Genomic DNA, 18,048 nt, shown 5'->3' on the forward strand with positions numbered 1-18,048 from the left:
AAAAGCAAGAAGTACAGATAAGAGAAACTGTTAATTCCTTTATGTATGTTTACATATGTCATCATGTTTTTCCTGACAAAGTATAGGGCTGTAAGGGAACACTATTTATTTTCAATTTTTTAATCATTTAAATCATTTGTGTTATCAATATCATTATCATGATTATGCAATTCTAATAACAATATAAGAAGAATATGACTAAGGATACAGATGCCCTAAGTTAAAAAGGGGGATGAGTCTACATGGTCTAGAACAGTAAATGACTTACAACCCAAATACCAACTCTGTCTATGTGTTGTGGTTCTTAGCATTGTGTTAATGAGTTCATAAAATTTGGATGATGAGACAAACTTAAGACGTTAAAAATTAGCAAAATGTCAAGGTTATAAATGGGAATAACTCTAGTACAGTAAGCTACTCACCGACCATATTCGAACTTTGTCTGTCTGTTTTGGATTTTAGCATTGTGTATGAGTTTCATAAATTTGGGTGAGGAAAATTTAAGCTAGAGCGTGGAAATGAAAATGGGATGGACAGATGGACCAGCAAACTTTTTGACCCACCTGTTGATGCAAGATCTCTGGGCTTGTTGACACTGTCTGCTTTTGTAACTGTTGATTGTCTTTTATGCTTCCTGGACTCTGAAAAACATATGAATTTTTATATTTAATTGAGAAATATAAAAAAAAACTGTAGCCATTGTGAACATGGTGAATGATAGCTTATCTCCACAATTTCTTTATAATTCAAATGATTGTATTTTCAAAGTTAAGTACAGTTTGTTAGTTTTTCCACAAGTGCCTATTATCTTAGTTTAGAAGGAGTGGTCAACTAGACATTCATATGCTTGAGGATACCAAACTATACTTGATTAAATAAGTTTCCTTACAATCCTTGGCAACAGTCCGGCAGGACCTGGGAATTTCCTCTTTGTTCTAACAGGAGTCTTTAGATGGCTTTCTTCATGCTGTCTAGTTTTACTCTGTCTTGTAAAATGACTTGCTGGTTCCTGGTTCTCTGTTACTACAATGTGCTGGGATACTGCTGGTACTCTAGCCTGTGTATGGTCTGTTTCACTTATCCTGGAATCTTGTCTTATTTCCTGTTGACAGTTTGTATTCTGAATCTGTTTCTCTTGAAGAATTGTGCTTGAATGCCTGTAAGCCCCTGTAAGAATGAAAGAAAAAAATATTGTACTGACTTGCATTTAACTATTTAGTAGCTTTCATGTGTAATGAAGTTTATAACAAATTTTGCTAGTGTTAATTGACTGTCGACAATAATATTTCATGCATTTATACATTTATACCATTTTTTCTTGTTTGACATTTTATCATTTGCACGCGTTTTAGTTGCTTTGTGGTATGGGATTTGCTCATTGTTGAAGGTAGGTTGGTTACCTATAGTTTTTATTATCTATGTCATATTGTCTCTGTTGGAAAGTTAACTAATGAATGGTCTATCAAACCATGAAAATAAGGGTCTCTTTGATTGTCACTGACAGTAGAATAAGAAATGTGAAAGTTTTTTATTAATAAATATAGGGGAAAAAAATCATCCAATTGTTTTTTAAACTCTAAAAGGTATATACATGAAGTTGGGAACAAATGAATATTTTTGTTGGACCTACCTCTCTGAATGTACTTATCATCTGGTGATTGTATCAGACCTGGTCTTAACCTTTTGTTAGATGATTGATGATCAGACTCAGAGGATAATCTTTTCTTACAGCCACTAGAATTCCCATCCTTTGCAGGAGTTCTCCTATCTGTAATATCATCCAGTGGTAGGTCCTTAAAAAAAGAAAAACTAAAAATAAGTAATAAATTATTATAATAGAAAGGCTTTAAACATGATTTTGTCATAGTCATCAACATTCACCAAGTGCACTTGAATTGTATTCTCATGAAAACAAGGGAATTTTAATAGGGTTTTTATTTATAGAAACATTTATTGATTATCACTTTTTTTCTATGTAGCATTTTTTTATTTTTCATTTCTTCATTTTCAAAGATCAGCCGTTTTATATGTAAGCAAGCAGTCAATGACAAGACTGCAACCTTTCGATTTTGAATGAAAACCAGAAGACTGGATGTTTCAATATGATTGTACACTATGGAATGAATTCTGAATTACAATAACTTTCTTCAGATATTATCAAGTTGCAGTTAATACCAAGTTCATGTATTTACTTTTCAACTTGTAAAAATATTAAATATTATTGATAAAATTTTGCTGTGCTTGTGTTTAATGGCATGAATAATGTTCAGTTTAACATCTAGTTTTGTACCCGTTTAAAAAGGGACATGCTGATTGTGCAAGTCATCAATATAAGCACATGTTTGACTTGTGATTTTTTTCTTTATTACTGGATTAAGCATTTATTTTTTTTATCAAACTTTCCATTTGCTGCAAACGTAATTAAATAATGCATTCTGTCATCTATCTAGTTCTCCTGTCATGTGTGTTAATCTACCTGTACAAGTGATTAGTGATCTTTAGCCGGATATCCCTCAGAGCTTGAAAACTGTATCAAGAGTACCCTTTGGATTACAATACAATAACCTACGAGTTAATTGTTTATAGTTACTAACAAAAATGGCAGAGGCTAGAAAAAACACAAATTTTGACATTGGCGGAAGATAATTTAAGGTTTATCATAACAAATGGACACACCGTATTTTCACTTGAAAAACCACTCTGTGTACAGACTTACCTGTGCAGTTTTGAAAGTTTTAAGGCATCCACTACATATATAAAAGTTAAATTTATTTTGCATAACAGAAAGATAAAATCGTTTTTGGATCTTAAAGGGCATTTTTTTTGCTTTCTGCAGAAGGTGTAAAAATAAATAAACACCTGAATTGCATTTGATGCTGTCAACTCAGTTTCTACCTTTAATTCACCTATAGATATCATCATGCCAATCAAGGACAATCAATTAATACAAACCAGTTTTTACCTGAAAGGGAGCTTCTCAAAGTTGTAACCCAACTTAGTTTATTTTAACACCTACTGTTTGGGAATGAAACGCGAAATATATACAAAATTTGTCGCAATTAGTGAATAAATTGATTAAAAATACTCAGAAATTTATAAATATTCATAATATAGGCAAGTGACCAGTTTTGCTCATTTAATTAAAGAACCTTTGTGAGTTCATATACCCCACGTCCCCACATTGTCACTGGAGAAATAAAATAACTAGATAATAAGGTTTCGTGAAATTCTGTTGTGTGGTTTGATAGGAGTTGCGATGACAAACTGTTGCAGTAGTACATTAAAGTAAATAAGTTCAAAGGGGTGTAACTCCTAGAAAAAGAATTGAATCGAAATTTCCTGTTGATATGCACAACTACATAGTATGTTCTTATTATCTAAAAGAGTTTCCTGAAATTCTGTTGTCAATGTGTGGTTTGAGAGGACTTGCTATGACAAGAAACAGGACTGACGGACGGACAAACAGGTCAAAAACATTATACCCTCCGCAACCCATTGCGTGGGGTATAATAAATATTCTTTAAATGGAAGAGAGTGATATACATGTGGGGAAGGCATTTCAAAGAAATCATGAATTGGACTCTTTGGACTATGATCGTTGTTTGGACTGGCAACATTTGAAATGTGCAGGGTTGAAATATGTGACAAAACAATCCTATTGGATATGTAAAATGTGTGCCAAATCTTAATTAGTTACATGAATCTTTTAAAATTGGTTTAATTGGACATTATTACTTGCTTCTTTAACTTTTATATAGATATCCAAGCTTTAATTTTAGTAGTTTACTTTAAAATATTTTAAAATTTCTGTTTCTGTTTTACATTTTACTAAAAGATTATTTTCAAATCTCATGAAGGTATTTTTCAAATTCAGTAACAAATCAAATATATTTTTAAATTAATTCTTTGAATCTGCATTTACATTTTATAATAGTAATATTTTTTATCATGTTTTTCTCTTATAAATAGGAACTGCACAGTTTCATTTTCCATCAGTGTGCTTTTAATTTGCAATGTTTATTATGTATAATTTACTTATAAATACAATTTGAAAATATTGTTTTTCATACTCTTCACTCATTCTACACGAAATCCCCTTTATATTTCACATTTCATTCCCGATCTGATGGTATTTTATTATAAAACCAGATGTAGTCTACGAACGGCAATTTGACTATTTGTACATTTGTATCCCCATGCGCCATGATGCGGGTACACGCAGACACTTCCATATTTAAACGGTGGCGGATGATATTTTAACGAAGGCGGACCATCATCATAAAAAAGGTCATGGAGATCCCTGCAGTAAATGGGACACACATTTTATGTGGTGCACATACATAGGTAGCCTACGAACGACAATTTAACTATTCGTACCCGCCCCGCCAGGTACGCACAGACACTACCATATCTTTACGGTGGCGGATCGCCATCATAAAAAAGACATGAAGATCCCTGCAGTAAATGGGACATAAATTAAATGTGGTGCTAGTTTCTCTAGTGTATATCATGATTTATGAAACTTGAAAGGTGCTGAGAACAATTTTGGCCTTCTATTACTTTAGGGGTCCCAACCCTTATAGAGCATTTCTAAACTATCCTAAACCTAAAATCTTATCCTAACCCATACTCAACCATAACACTAGCACTAACCAGAAAACATAACCCTTACATAAAACATCCCCTAACCTAACCATAATAATAATTTACAGGCATGAACGAACCCTACCCCTAAAGTTACATAGGGACCCTTAAAGTGAAACAAGGCCGAAATAGTTAGTTTAATAAACAAACCTCCCAAAAGTTATCATCATCATCTGGAATTTCAAACATTTTGATTGAAAGATGGATCTTTAGTATTTAATTTCACCGCTCTTGCATCAATGTGTGTACTTTGTAGAATACGTCACGAATAGTGGGGCAGAACACATATCCGGTTTTATCCTACAACCTTGGTCCTCACAGATGGATTGCACTGTCAGCGTTGTCTGAGAAATAACTTACATGTAATGACATGACTTATTTATAAAAGTTTAGAGACCAGCAAATGCACGTGTAGCATGATTTATCTCTGAAGGGAATCGTTTATTTTTTTTCTGTCAAATAGAGACCACTCGCTTCCGAAATTATATGGGTCAAGTCGGACCAAGATCCGTCGGCCTAAAATCCCGGTTGTGTCTATTAGTTAACCCTTAGAATGATGTAACCACCTAGGGTAGGTAATGCATATTCATGACTACGCGATGATTGACAGCTATGTAGATAAAAGAAATATTCGTAGTTCCGATCATAATCACAGTCAAAGAATGAAAAGATATACTAATAAAGAAGTAATAATAGTTAAAAATAAATGGAAATACTTCTTCTTCTTGTCTCCGTATAAGCATCCTTTATAAGGATCACCACCATGAGTTATGGCGTATAAAGGAAGCATTTGGAACCTGTATCGGTACAGATTAATGTGAGCATTAAATTAAGAATTAAATTTAAAATCTAAAATTATGAGGATAAGCAGAGACAAAAACTAGAACTTTTTGAAAAATATTGATCAGATGGGTGTCTCAAAATTGATTTAAAAAAGACAAAAAATCCGGGTATTTTGATTAAACTGTGAGACATATCTTTCGGCTTTTTGTTTTAATTCAATCATTCTTCTATGGAATGTGTATCCAGTAACAAATTTACGAATATACATTTTTCGGCATGAAGATTGATAGATTGATTGATTGATTGATGGTTCCAGTGGCAAATATTTCATGCATGTTTATGACGATCATGAAGAATTTGTATGTTAACTATAATCAGAATGTATTTAAAAGATATTAGAAATTAAGAACAAGATGTAAGTATAAATCCAAGAGAAGACTAGTCTACCGGGTATAATGTATTTGAGCTTCTTCTTTGTTATATTTAGTAAACTAGATTGAGGTAACGAGCAGGATTCATGAGGTTTTATATAATACGCCCTTATTACGAGCAGTTTATTTTTTGCTATACCTATCATGGGAACAGTATTGTCGTACTTGACTTTCAGCCTATGTCGTCTGGACTTTAGCTGGCCTGGTAAAAACGAAGAATTCCAAAATAACTATATTTTATTACAACTGAGATCTCATGGCAACTCTATAATACAATTTCATATAAATGCATACAATATATTTCACAATATTTATAGTTCATCATACATAGATAATGTCAAGCTGTAATATATTAAATGTTTCTTGCTATTACGTAATACGCAAATATTTCTGTTCTGGAGATCAATCCTGCATCGGTACGATTTCAATATACATGAAACAACAAATATTTTCTTTGTGTTCTGTTGCGTTGTCAAGGTAAACCAAAGTGACAAACAAAGATTTCTTTAAACTTCGTTGAATATTAAATATAACCAAATAACAGAATTTAACTTTACTACGAATAAATTATGCGTCAAATTCACAAATCTCCTGTAAACAAATTTGCATGTAATAATGAAAATTAATGAAATAAATAACATTTACGGAATTTATGTTTACTGTATATTTCACTTAAAAAATCATCTATTTAATCGTAATGTAATAAACTAAAAACGCTCATTTTAAATAAATAGAACTAAATAAATAAAACTTAATTAAAAGTAAATGTGAAATGTAATTTTCATAAAAAGAATGCTTTAAAATATTAATAATGAATTACCTGGTAAAAACGAAGAATTCCAAAATAACTATATTTTATTACAACTGAGATCTCATGGCAACTGACGAATAGCCCAAAACACTAGTTTAAAAAGGTCGTTGCTCACGTGCTTAGAGATCCCAGGTTTTCTTCGTTTTACCAATGAAAATTATCGTTACATAATTTCATAACTGACCACAACATTTTAATTGGTCACTCATAATTTTGTCTTGTCAACCAAGCTGACACTTTAATCTAAATTATTGATTTTCGTATACCTATGTTGCGACAACCTATGTAATTTTGACAATAGGCCTAATTGCCTACACTCTTTCTTTTATTCAAAATATAGCATGTATAATTAATGAATGAATAATTATCAATATTTGTCAAACATCTGTAAAATCTATTTTCTTCTAAATTGTCCATTTTTACAAATTCATTTTGAGAATAAAAAATATAATACTTAATAAAAGAAAGCTTGCAAAGCTGTTATATTTCCTATTTTGTAAATTCGGAATTTCAAATGTTATAGATATATTTTGAAATTCCGAATTTACAAAATAGGAAATATAACAGTATATCTAACAATGTTTTTTATGTTCCTGACCTGTCGAAAATAGATAGAGATAGCCACAAGCATGAGCTTTTATCTAATACGGACTTCAACATTCTGTTTGTTGCTGTACAATTATGTACCAGTAAATCCTCATTCCGGTAGTAAAATTTGTAGACTTTTCTTCCTTAGTATAAATCAAGTCCGTGACCATAATTTAAGTGGGAATGTAATGCTGAGTTCACACGTAATTCGAATTCGATATGCATTAACTAATTCGAATTAGTTTAATTCGCATTCGAAACGATTTACGTCCTAACGTCAATTCTAATTCGAATTACAATGCGCGTAAATTTGCTGTACTGTCCAAACGACGTTAACTTTTAATTCGTATTAACAAAAACGTATTTCTAATTCGAATTGGATAATTCGAATAAGCCAATTCGAATCAAGTCGAATTAAAAAAGAAGAGTGTGTGAACGCGATTAGCGAATTCAATTTGCATTCGATTCGAATTCAATTCGAATTAAATGTCCGTGTTAACGAGGCATAAGTCTATGGGTACATTACCCATGGAAAATAATTCTATAGCTAGTAAAACATGTCTGGCACGTTTTCCTAGCGGAAAATTTTAATATAACCGTATTCTTATTGTTTTTGTTTTGAAAAGGGTCCTTTTAAAATGAATCAATGTTAATAATAAAATTAAGAAAGGAACATTCTTAAGAACGTACATAGTAAAAGTCTGTGATATCAATTTTCCTAGGTAAAAAAGCCTGTGTAATAATTAAAAAACCCATATTTTAATGAAATAGTGAAATATTAATGCACAACTGTTAATCAATTTAAACTATATACGAATAAGAACTTCCATTGTTTACATATAAATCATTGTTTTCATAAAAAAAATTCCCATCAAAATAAGGAATATCGGGACTTTTTTTTTTTTTACCTAAGAGCCCTGGAGATGAATTTGTAAAAAAAAATTAGTCTGGGCACCTGAATTTTGTCAAGAATTTGTATAGTAAAACTAACTATAAAAATCCTTGCAGGGGCGGATGCAGGAATTTTCGAAAGGGGGGGTGCTAACCCAGGGCAAAGGGGGGGTGCAGGGGGGGGGGTGCAAAACATATGTCCCGATACAAATGCATTGATCGGCAAAAATAAAGGGGGGTGCGCACCCCCGGAACCCCCCCCCCCCCCCCTGGATCCGCCACTGCCTTGATTTTACTATTAGCCTTCACATACCTATGCCTGGGTTTTCTTGTTGGGATGAAGTTGAAAAGAAATAGAGACACAAGCCATTGTATACATATGTCAAAGATATCCTAATTTAGAGAGCTACCATTTAATTTTTATAGAAAAGGGGGTGGGGCTAGGATGAAAAAAAAATTTCTGAATTTTTATTTAGGTGTAATCTCGGTCTTGTCTTTTTATTGGTTGTACTAGTATAATAGATCAGGGTAACCACCAGGATGAGGTTTTATATAATGTGAGCTTTTTATTGGTTTTACTTAGTATAATAGATCAAGGTAACCACCAGGATGAGGTTTTATATAATATGAGCTTTTTATTGGTTGTACTAGTATAATAGATCAAGGTAACCACCAGGATGAGGTTTTATATAATATGAGCTTTTTATTGGTTTTACTTAGTATAATAGATCAAGGTAACCACCAGGATGAGGTTTTATATAATATGAGCTTTTTATTGGTTGTACTAGTATAATAGATCAAGGTAACCACCAGGATGAGGTTTTATATAATATGAGCTTTTTATTGGTTGTACTTAGTATAATAGATCAGGGTAACCACCAGGATGAGGTTTTATATAATATGAGCTTTTTATTGGTTTTACTTAGTATAATAGATCAGGGTAACCACCAGGATGAGGTTTAATATAATATGACCTCTTTATTGGTTGTACTTGGTATAATAGATCAGGGTAACCACCAGGATGAGGTTTTATATAATATGAGCTTTTTATTGGTTTTACTTAGTATAATAGATCAGGGTAACCACCAGGATGAGGTTTAATATAATATGACCTCTTTATTGGTTGTACTTGGTATAATAGATCAGGGTAACCACCAGGATGAGGTTTTATATAATATGAGCGTTTTATTGGTTTTACTTAGTATAATAGATCAAGGTAACCACCAGGATGAGGTTTTAGATAATATGAGCTTTTTATTGGTTGTACTTAGTATAATAGATCAGGGTAACCACCAGGATGAGGTTTTATATAATATGAGCTTTTTATTGGTTTTACTTAGTATAATAGATCAGGGTAACCACCAGGATGAGGTTTAATATAATATGACCTCTTTATTGGTTGTACTTGGTATAATAGATCAGGGTAACCACCAGGATGAGGTTTTATATAATATGAGCTTTTTATTGGTTTTACTTAGTATAATAGATCAGGGTAACCACCAGGATGAGGTTTAATATAATATGACCTCTTTATTGGTTGTACTTGGTATAATAGATCAGGGTAACCACCAGGATGAGGTTTTATATAATATGAGCGTTTTATTGGTTTTACTTAGTATAATAGATCAAGGTAACCACCAGGATGAGGTTTTAGATAATATGAGCTTTTTATTGGTTGTACTTAGTATAATAGATCAGGGTAACCACCAGGATGAGGTTTTATATAATATGAGCTTTTTATTGGTTTTACTTAGTATAATAGATCAGGGTAACCACCAGGATGAGGTTTAATATAATATGACCTCTTTATTGGTTGTACTTGGTATAATAGATCAGGGTAACCACCAGGATGAGGTTTTATATAATATGAGCTTTTTATTGGTTTTACTTAGTATAATAGATCAGGGTAACCACCAGGATGAGGTTTAATATAATATGACCTCTTTATTGGTTGTACTTGGTATAATAGATCAGGGTAACCACCAGGATGAGGTTTTATATAATGTGAGCTTTTTATTGGTTGTACTTAGTATAATAGATCAGGGTAACCACCAGGATGAGGTTTTATATAATATGAGCGTTTTATTGGTTTTACTTAGTATAATAGATCAAGGTAACCACCAGGATGAGGTTTTAGATAATATGAGCTTTTTATTGGTTGTACTTAGTATAATAGATCAGGGTAACCACCAGGATGAGGTTTTATATAATATGAGCTTTTTATTGGTTTTACTTAGTATAATAGATCAGGGTAACCACCAGGATGAGGTTTAATATAATATGACCTCTTTATTGGTTGTACTTGGTATAATAGATCAGGGTAACCACCAAGATGAGGTTTTATATAATATGAGCTTTTTATTGGTTTTACTTAGTATAATAGATCAGGGTAACCACCAGGATGAGGTTTAATATAATATGACATCTTTATTGGTTGTACTTGGTATAATAGATCAGGGTAACCACCAGGATGAGGTTTTATATAATGTGAGCTTTTTATTGGTTGTACTTAGTATAATAGATCAGGGTAACCACCAGGATGAGGTTTTATATAATGTGAGCTTTTTATTGGTTGTACTTAGTATAATAGATCAGGGTAACCACCAGGATGAGGTTTTATTTAATATGAGCTTTTTATTGGTTGTACTAGTATAATAGATCAAGGTAACCACCAGGGTGAGGTTTTATATAATATGAGCTTTTTATTGGTTGTACTTAGTATAATAGATCAGGGTAACCACCAGGATGAGGTTTTATTTAATATGAGCTTTTTATTGGTTGTACTAGTATAATAGATCAAGGTAACCACCAGGGTGAGGTTTTATTTAATATGAGCTTTTTATTGGTTTTACTTAGTATAATAGATCAGGATAACCACCAGGATGAGGTTTTATATAATATGACCTCTTTATTGGTTGTACTAGTATAATAGATCAAGATAACCACCAGGATGAGGTTTTATATAATATGAGCTTTTTATTGGTTGTACTTAGTATAATAGATCAGGGTAACCACCAGGATGAGGTTTTATATAATATGAGCTTTTTATTGGTTTTACTTAGTATAATAGATCAAGGTAACCACCAGGATGGGGTTTTATATAATATGAGTTTTTTATTGGTTGCACTAGTATAATAGATCAAGGTAACCACCAGGATGAGGTTTTATATAATATGACCTCTTTATTGGTTGTACTTGGTATAATAGATCAAGGTAACCACCAGGATGAGGTTTTATATAATATGAGCTTTTTATTGGTTTTACTTAGTATAATAGATCAAGGTAACCACCAGGATGAGGTTTTATATAATATGAGCTTTTTATTGGTTTTACTTAGTATAATAGATCAGGGTAACCACCAGGATGAGGTTTTATATAATATGAACTTTTTGTTGGTTGTACTAGTATAATAGATCAAGGTAACCACCAGGATGAGGTTTTATATAATATGAGCTTTTTATTGGTTTTACTTAGTATAATAGATCAGGGTAACCACCAGGATGAGGTTTTATATAATATGAGCTTTTTATTGGTTTTACTTAGTATAATAGATCAGGGTAACCACCAGGATGAGGTTTTATATAATATGACCTCTTTATTGGTTGTACTTGGTATAATAGATCAAGGTAACCACCAGGATGAGGTTTTATATAATATGACCTCTTTATTGGTTGTACTAGTATAAGAGATCAAGGTAACCACCAGGATGAGGTTTTATATGATATGAGATTTTTATTAATTGTGCTTAGTATAATAGATCAGGATAACCACCAGGATGAGGTTTTATATAATATGACCTCTTTATTGGTTTTACTTAGTATAATAGATCAGGGTAACCACCAGGATGAGGTTTAATATAATATGACCTCTTTATTGGTTGTACTTGGTATAATAGATCAAGGTAACCACCAGGATGAAGTTTTATATAATATGAGCGTTTTATTGGTTTTACTTAGTATAATAGATCAAGGTAACCACCAGGATGAGGTTTTATATACTATGAGCTTTTTATTGGTTTTACTTAGTATAATAGATCAGGGTAACCACCAGGATGAGGTTTTATATAATATGAGCTTTTTATTGGTTTTACTTAGTATAATAGATCAGGGTAACCACCAGGATGAGGTTTTACATAATATGAGCTTTTTATTGGTTTTACTTAGTATAATAGATCAGGGTAACCACCAGGATGAGGTTTTATATAATATGAGCTTTTTATTGGTTTTACTTAGTATAATAGATCAAGGTAACCACCAGGATGGGGTGTTACATAATATGAGCTTTTTATTGGATGTACTTAGTATAATAGATCAGGGTAACCACCAGGATGAGGTTTTATATAATATGACCTCTTTATTGGTTGTACTTGGTATAATAGATCAAGGTAACCACCAGGATGAGGTTTTATATAATATGACCTCTTTATTGGTTGTACTAGTATAAGAGATCAAGGTAACCACCAGGATGAGGTTTTATATGATATGAGATTTTTATTAATTGTGCTTAGTATAATAGATCAGGATAACCACCAGGATGAGGTTTTATATAATATGAGCTTTTTATTGGTTGCACTAGTATTATACATCAAGGTAACCACCAGGATGAGGTTTTATATAATATGAGCTTTTTATTGGTTTTACTTAGTATAATAGATCAGGGTAACCACCAGGATGAGGTTTTATATAATATGAGTTTTTTATTGGTTTTACTTAGTATAATAGATCAGGGTAACCACCAGGATGAGGTTTTATATGATATGAAATTTTTATTGGTTGTACTTAGTATAATAGATCAGGGTAACCACCAGGATGAGGTTTCATATAATATGAGCTTTTTATTGGTTTTACTAGTATAATAGATCAGGGTAACCACCAGGGTGAGGTTTTATATAAAATGAGTTTTTTATTGGTTGTACTAGTATAATAGATCAAGGTAACCACCAGGATGAGGTTTTATATAATATGAGCTTTTTATTGGTTTTACTTAGTATAATAGATCAGGGTAACCACCAGGATGAGGTTTTATATAATATGAGCTTTTTATTGGTTGTACTTAGTATAATAGACCAAGGTAACCACCAGGATGAGCTTGTTATTGGTTGTACTAAGTGTAATAGATCGTTCGTCTGTTCCATTATTGGTATGTTGTTATTCTCCTAAAGTTTGAATCTTAGGAAGTTTTCACCTCGCTGGCTATTTGTACATATATTGAAGGTTTGCATGTGGTCAGAGTTTTGATTTTAATTCTTATGTACTCTTTTGGGAGATAGTTGAACTTTGTCATTTCTGGGGTATAAGCAGTTAAATTCTATAGTTATTTAAAACAACACGTTGCATCTCCGGGGGCATCAATTGTGTCTCCCAGACACAATAATATCTCAAAGAAAGTCCTACATTGACTTTGTTATGATACAGTTACTTAACAGTGAAGTGCGGGGCATCACTTTGTCCAGTTTTTATTAAAACATAATTGAATATGACATATTGCTATATATGTAGTTATGAAAACGCATTATCCTACATCCTGTCGATATTTATATTGTGGCATTGCACAAGGTAACACGCGTTTTTTGTACTAATTATGAAGGTCTACACTAGACTTAATACGTTGTATGCGTACGGATTGTTACTTTAGTCTAGGTGAAAACAATATATTTATTAGTTGTTAATTTGGGATAGCTTTCAGTAACATCAAGAACTCTTATTTCGGTGATTTATTTCTATTGTTTTTATCTTTTGGCTTGATGCAATTGCTTTTGATTCCTACATTGTGTTCTTATGTTGCGTTGTTACACCAATATCCCAGGTAAGAGGGGTTTGAGTGCTTACAAAAATGTTTAACCCCGCCACATTCGGTATGTGCCTGTCCCAAAACAGGAGCATGCAGTTTAATGATAGTGATTCATATCTGTCATATTTTTGTTTTCGTAAATCGTTTTGTTATTGATTAAGCCATTGGTTTTCTCGTAAGAATTGTTTCACAAGTTTTATGTCAAATCATTCATAGCCGACTATACGGTATGGGATTTTCTCATTGATTAAGGCTGTCCAGTTGCATATATTTGTCGTTAAGGATGTTAGCTTTACTTTTGTTGTCACTTTGGAGGAATCCAATCATGTTCTTTAATGGTGCTGTTCCTGTCCATTCCTGACCTTTGCTTTTAATAAAGGCCAAGGATTTCTTGGAGTTGTCCTTGTAGTTTTGAGCTGACTTCTTTGATGTATTTCTTAATGGCTTGTCTTACTTCCCATTGTACTTCTTGTCTTGATTATTGTATCTGTCTGGGTCTCTTTTCTTTATGGTTTTCCTACCTTTCTTGTGAGCTTTTTGTTTTTTGTTGATCTTGCGTCTTATTGCTGTGTTCATCCATGGGTGTATGCGTGTCTAAATTGAGTCATTTTTGTTGGTACTCGCTTCTTAATGTTTTTGTGAATTTCTGATTTGAAGCTTTGCCACATGGATTCTACAGTTCTGTTGTTGATGTTTTTAAAAGATGTCTTGAATGTTACGAGGTCTTCCTTTATCTCATATATATGTCTGTTTTTTTCAATAAGTATATCTTTCTTAATACTGGTTTTGGCTTTAAAGGTTTACATGCTATATCAAGTAAGACGTTGTCATGGTCGCTGTTTCCTATTTATGGTAAAGGTTTACATCTTAGTTTGAATGATGGATGAGAGGCAAGTATTAAATCCAAGGTGTTTTCTTTGCGTGTTGGGAGGTCTACGATTTGTTCTTAACCATTATCAGCTATTCAAAAGGTAAAGACTTTACTTGAAAAGTGTGGTATGAATACAGTTATTTGTTTGTATCTATTGCAGGACTCTTGAAACAAAAAGAATAAAGACCGGTGGTCAAAGACAATAAATCTGGTGGATTTAGCGAAAATTTGATAGTCTTGTATTTGCAATACATTTTTGCCTTTAATTATTGCTGTAAATAACACACAATAATGAATAGTGTTATCGAAAGGTGGCGATAACAGTAATTTAGTGTTATAGTGTGTCCATAGTATGACTTGATGTTTGTAACTTTATCATTTTTTTAAAGCTTTTTTTTCCATTTGATTCATATTAATTGCTGATATGGTTTGTGTTACATTATAAACACTACATTTACAAGTTTACTGGACGAGTCAAAGTTTGTATACATCTGCTAATTGTTGAAGACCGAGATGTATTACCCGTAACTGTATTTTGTTTGTTTGTGCTGTTGTTTTGGTATCTCATGCTGTTGGCAAATAAATTTTGGTCCTTTCCTGTTTTTGACACGGCGTTGTCAGTTTATTTTCGACTTAGATGTTTGAATGTCCCTTTGGTATATTTCTTTTATCTTTGATGCACAGTTTTAAACATAATCACATGCTGTTGTGAGTCAGGATACACACACGCTTGATATGAACATAAGGAGATGTAATGTGATTTCCCAATGCTACCTATATCCTCTAATCAAAGACAAATAGACGTTAATGAACACACTTGAAGAGCACATATTGGACTTCAAAAATCACAAGCAATACTAAGTAGTTCATCATATAAAGCTATGTCTGGTAGTGCTTATCTAACCTTGGCCAATGTTCATGGTTCATTAGGCAAAGGGGCATCGATGGTGGTGTAAGTAATTGAACTACTGTATCATTAGTCTGTCTGTCAACATAGAAGTTCGAATCCTGAACGTGGCAGGTAGACTCCACTTCAATTACATTGGACAAGGATTGTCAGTTTTCCTACCAAAGGTCAGTGGTTCTCTATGGGGACTCATGCTTCCTATATCAATAAAAACAGCCTGCCATGAAATAGCACAATAGTGCTGAAAGTGGTGTTCAACACCAATCAATCAATCAATCCATAGGCAATTGAAAGTTTCCATAGCGATGTTTATTTCCTAGATGCTATAGGCAATAAGTCAACTGTACTATATTCAATGACTGGAATGATAGTAAGGTGTACATGTCTGTCTGGCAGAATTCATATGTCCTTGACCTCATTTCCATGGTTCATTAGGCAATGTAAATTGCATGGTTATTTTTTTTTTAGATACTGTAAACAATGGTTGAACTATATTTGGTTTATGGAATAAACGTATGGTGTACCATGTTGTTCAGCATGGTTCATCTGACCTTGACCTCATTTTCTTGGATCACGTTAAGTTTATGTGATAGTTGTAGTAAAGCTTTATATTTAGGACTATCAACATAATATCAATGGTTAGTAAGGAAGGCGAGAAATTTAAGAATGTGAGACATTTCAGCATTGCACTCTTGTGACAGTTAAAGTTGTGGTCAAATTTATACCAAAGTTATCATAATGTGCCTTCTGTTTTTGTATTTGAAATTTATATGCCAATTTATTGTTGCCATCTCATTATCAGACAGTTATGAATGACTGAACATTTAATTATTATTATAGTGGAAATGTGGCAGGGATTTTTCCACCAGGCTAATTGAATAACAAAAATATTTCTAGTCAGCTTTCTATGTCAACATATCTATGAGTTCATATGATAATTCAATAACTGTGGAAAATAGTTTAATGTAGATCAGAACTAATAATTTACTCAGATAGAACCTTCTTATACTTTGCATTCAGGAAAACAAAAATTACAAGAAGATATCTTTTATAATGTACTTTTAAAAATCTAGAAGAAAACATGGTGTCCCTAAACTCGTTTTCTTGCTACAAGTAACAAGAGTGCACTCACCGGCCTGCTTTACTTATCAAATTGTATTGGTGTTTAAAGTGTGCCATTGAAAGTTTCAAAGTTCCATTTAAACTTAACTTTTATCAATGATCAATGTAAATGAGGTAAAGGCCATATGAACCCTACCATGCAAACATGTACAACTTACAACCATACCATAGACCAAATATATGTATCATATTGCTTATGGTATAAAGGAATTGTCATAATTACGAAAATTAAACATTCACTAAAGAACCCTTAAAATAAAAGGAAATACATGTACACCTTACAATCATTCATACACTAATTATAGGTTAGACTATACTTGGTCATGTTTTATGAAGATTTAAGCCCAAGGCGAAGCCGAGGGTTTAAATCTTCATAAAACATGACCAAGTATTGTCTGACCAATTTAGAACATATTCACACTTTCGAGTGACCTTACAAAACGATCCTTTCCCATTGTAATATATTAAAACCTAAATAAGAGTTCACTTTTTATAATGAACTAAATGTAAAACATAGGTAATCATCATTTCAATGGATGGAAGGAAAAAGATCTGACATAGTTTGTCAGGACCAAATGGATAAATTGTTTTTCTTCTGCTTCAGGTAAAATTGATACTTATTTATTGTGAGATATTTTTCTTTTAAAAGCAACACAATATAATATAAATTCCCTTTTTGAAATTTGATTTTTTTTTATAAATATAAAACTCTCCGTATCAATATTTAAATTCAGACCATTCAACATTAAGTGCTTACTTTTTATTGATAAATTTACATGTATTGTGTTTCTCTGAAAAAATCCTTTGCTGTATATATCAGCATTCTGGCATCGTTTGCTTGAAAGAAAAAAAATCCCTCAAATGTCAGGTATATAATTTAAATAAATACTATTTTACCTATATCCTGAAGTTATCCCAATTATTTTTGTTTATAATTCTACCATTAGAAAATGTATGAAAATTTGCAAAATTAAAAATGTTTTGTTTTAATCTATGCTCTTTCACCTTTAATCAGTAGACTTTTTTTCCCAAGGAAAATGCCTCAGGGAATTGTACACTTTGTTAGTGCAGTTATTAAGAGTTCACTTTCATAATTAAATGACAATGAAAAGTCATTCATGTATAGCATTTCATAGTGCATGGAAAACCATGTACTATGAAAGTTAGAGGGAAAAAAAATTAATTTTCATTAGACGAGAAGGGGTGAGTA

General features: G+C 32.2%; 2 protein-coding genes and 1 long non-coding RNA gene across 4 annotated transcripts in view; 1 reads left to right on the forward strand and 2 right to left on the reverse strand.

Moving 5' to 3' along the window:
- The window catches only part of LOC143066724 (uncharacterized), a 35,747-nt gene extending 30,827 nt beyond the window's left edge, over positions 1–4,920 (reverse strand). Inside the window, exons 1-4 of the mRNA XM_076239539.1 lie at positions 4,795–4,920; positions 1,631–1,793; positions 890–1,167; positions 564–641 (exon numbers count right to left, since the gene is read on the reverse strand). Of these exons, the coding sequence (XP_076095654.1) occupies positions 564–641; positions 890–1,167; positions 1,631–1,793; positions 4,795–4,833 (558 nt within the window). The 5' untranslated portion in view covers positions 4,834–4,920. The remainder of the gene's footprint in view (positions 1–563; positions 642–889; positions 1,168–1,630; positions 1,794–4,794) is intronic.
- Positions 4,921–4,924: 4 nt separating this feature from the next.
- LOC143066735 (4-hydroxybenzoate polyprenyltransferase, mitochondrial-like) overlaps positions 4,925–18,048 on the forward strand; it is a 52,261-nt gene continuing 39,137 nt past the window's right edge. For both annotated transcript variants that reach the window (XM_076239554.1, XM_076239549.1), the window contains exon 1: positions 4,925–5,006. In XM_076239554.1, coding sequence (XP_076095669.1) covers positions 5,005–5,006 — 2 coding nt within the window. In that variant the 5' untranslated portion in view covers positions 4,925–5,004. The remainder of the gene's footprint in view (positions 5,007–18,048) is intronic.
- Positions 6,078–7,175, reverse strand: LOC143066757 (uncharacterized). Its single transcript, XR_012975765.1, has 2 exons — positions 6,679–7,175; positions 6,078–6,449 (listed from the first exon to the last, which is right to left on the reverse strand). It is a non-coding gene; the product is annotated as an uncharacterized LOC143066757 (long non-coding RNA).

Source organism: Mytilus galloprovincialis, chromosome 1 (genome assembly GCF_965363235.1).
Source record: "Mytilus galloprovincialis chromosome 1, xbMytGall1.hap1.1, whole genome shotgun sequence".
In the NCBI taxonomy this organism is placed as follows: Eukaryota; Metazoa; Mollusca; class Bivalvia; order Mytilida; family Mytilidae; genus Mytilus; species Mytilus galloprovincialis.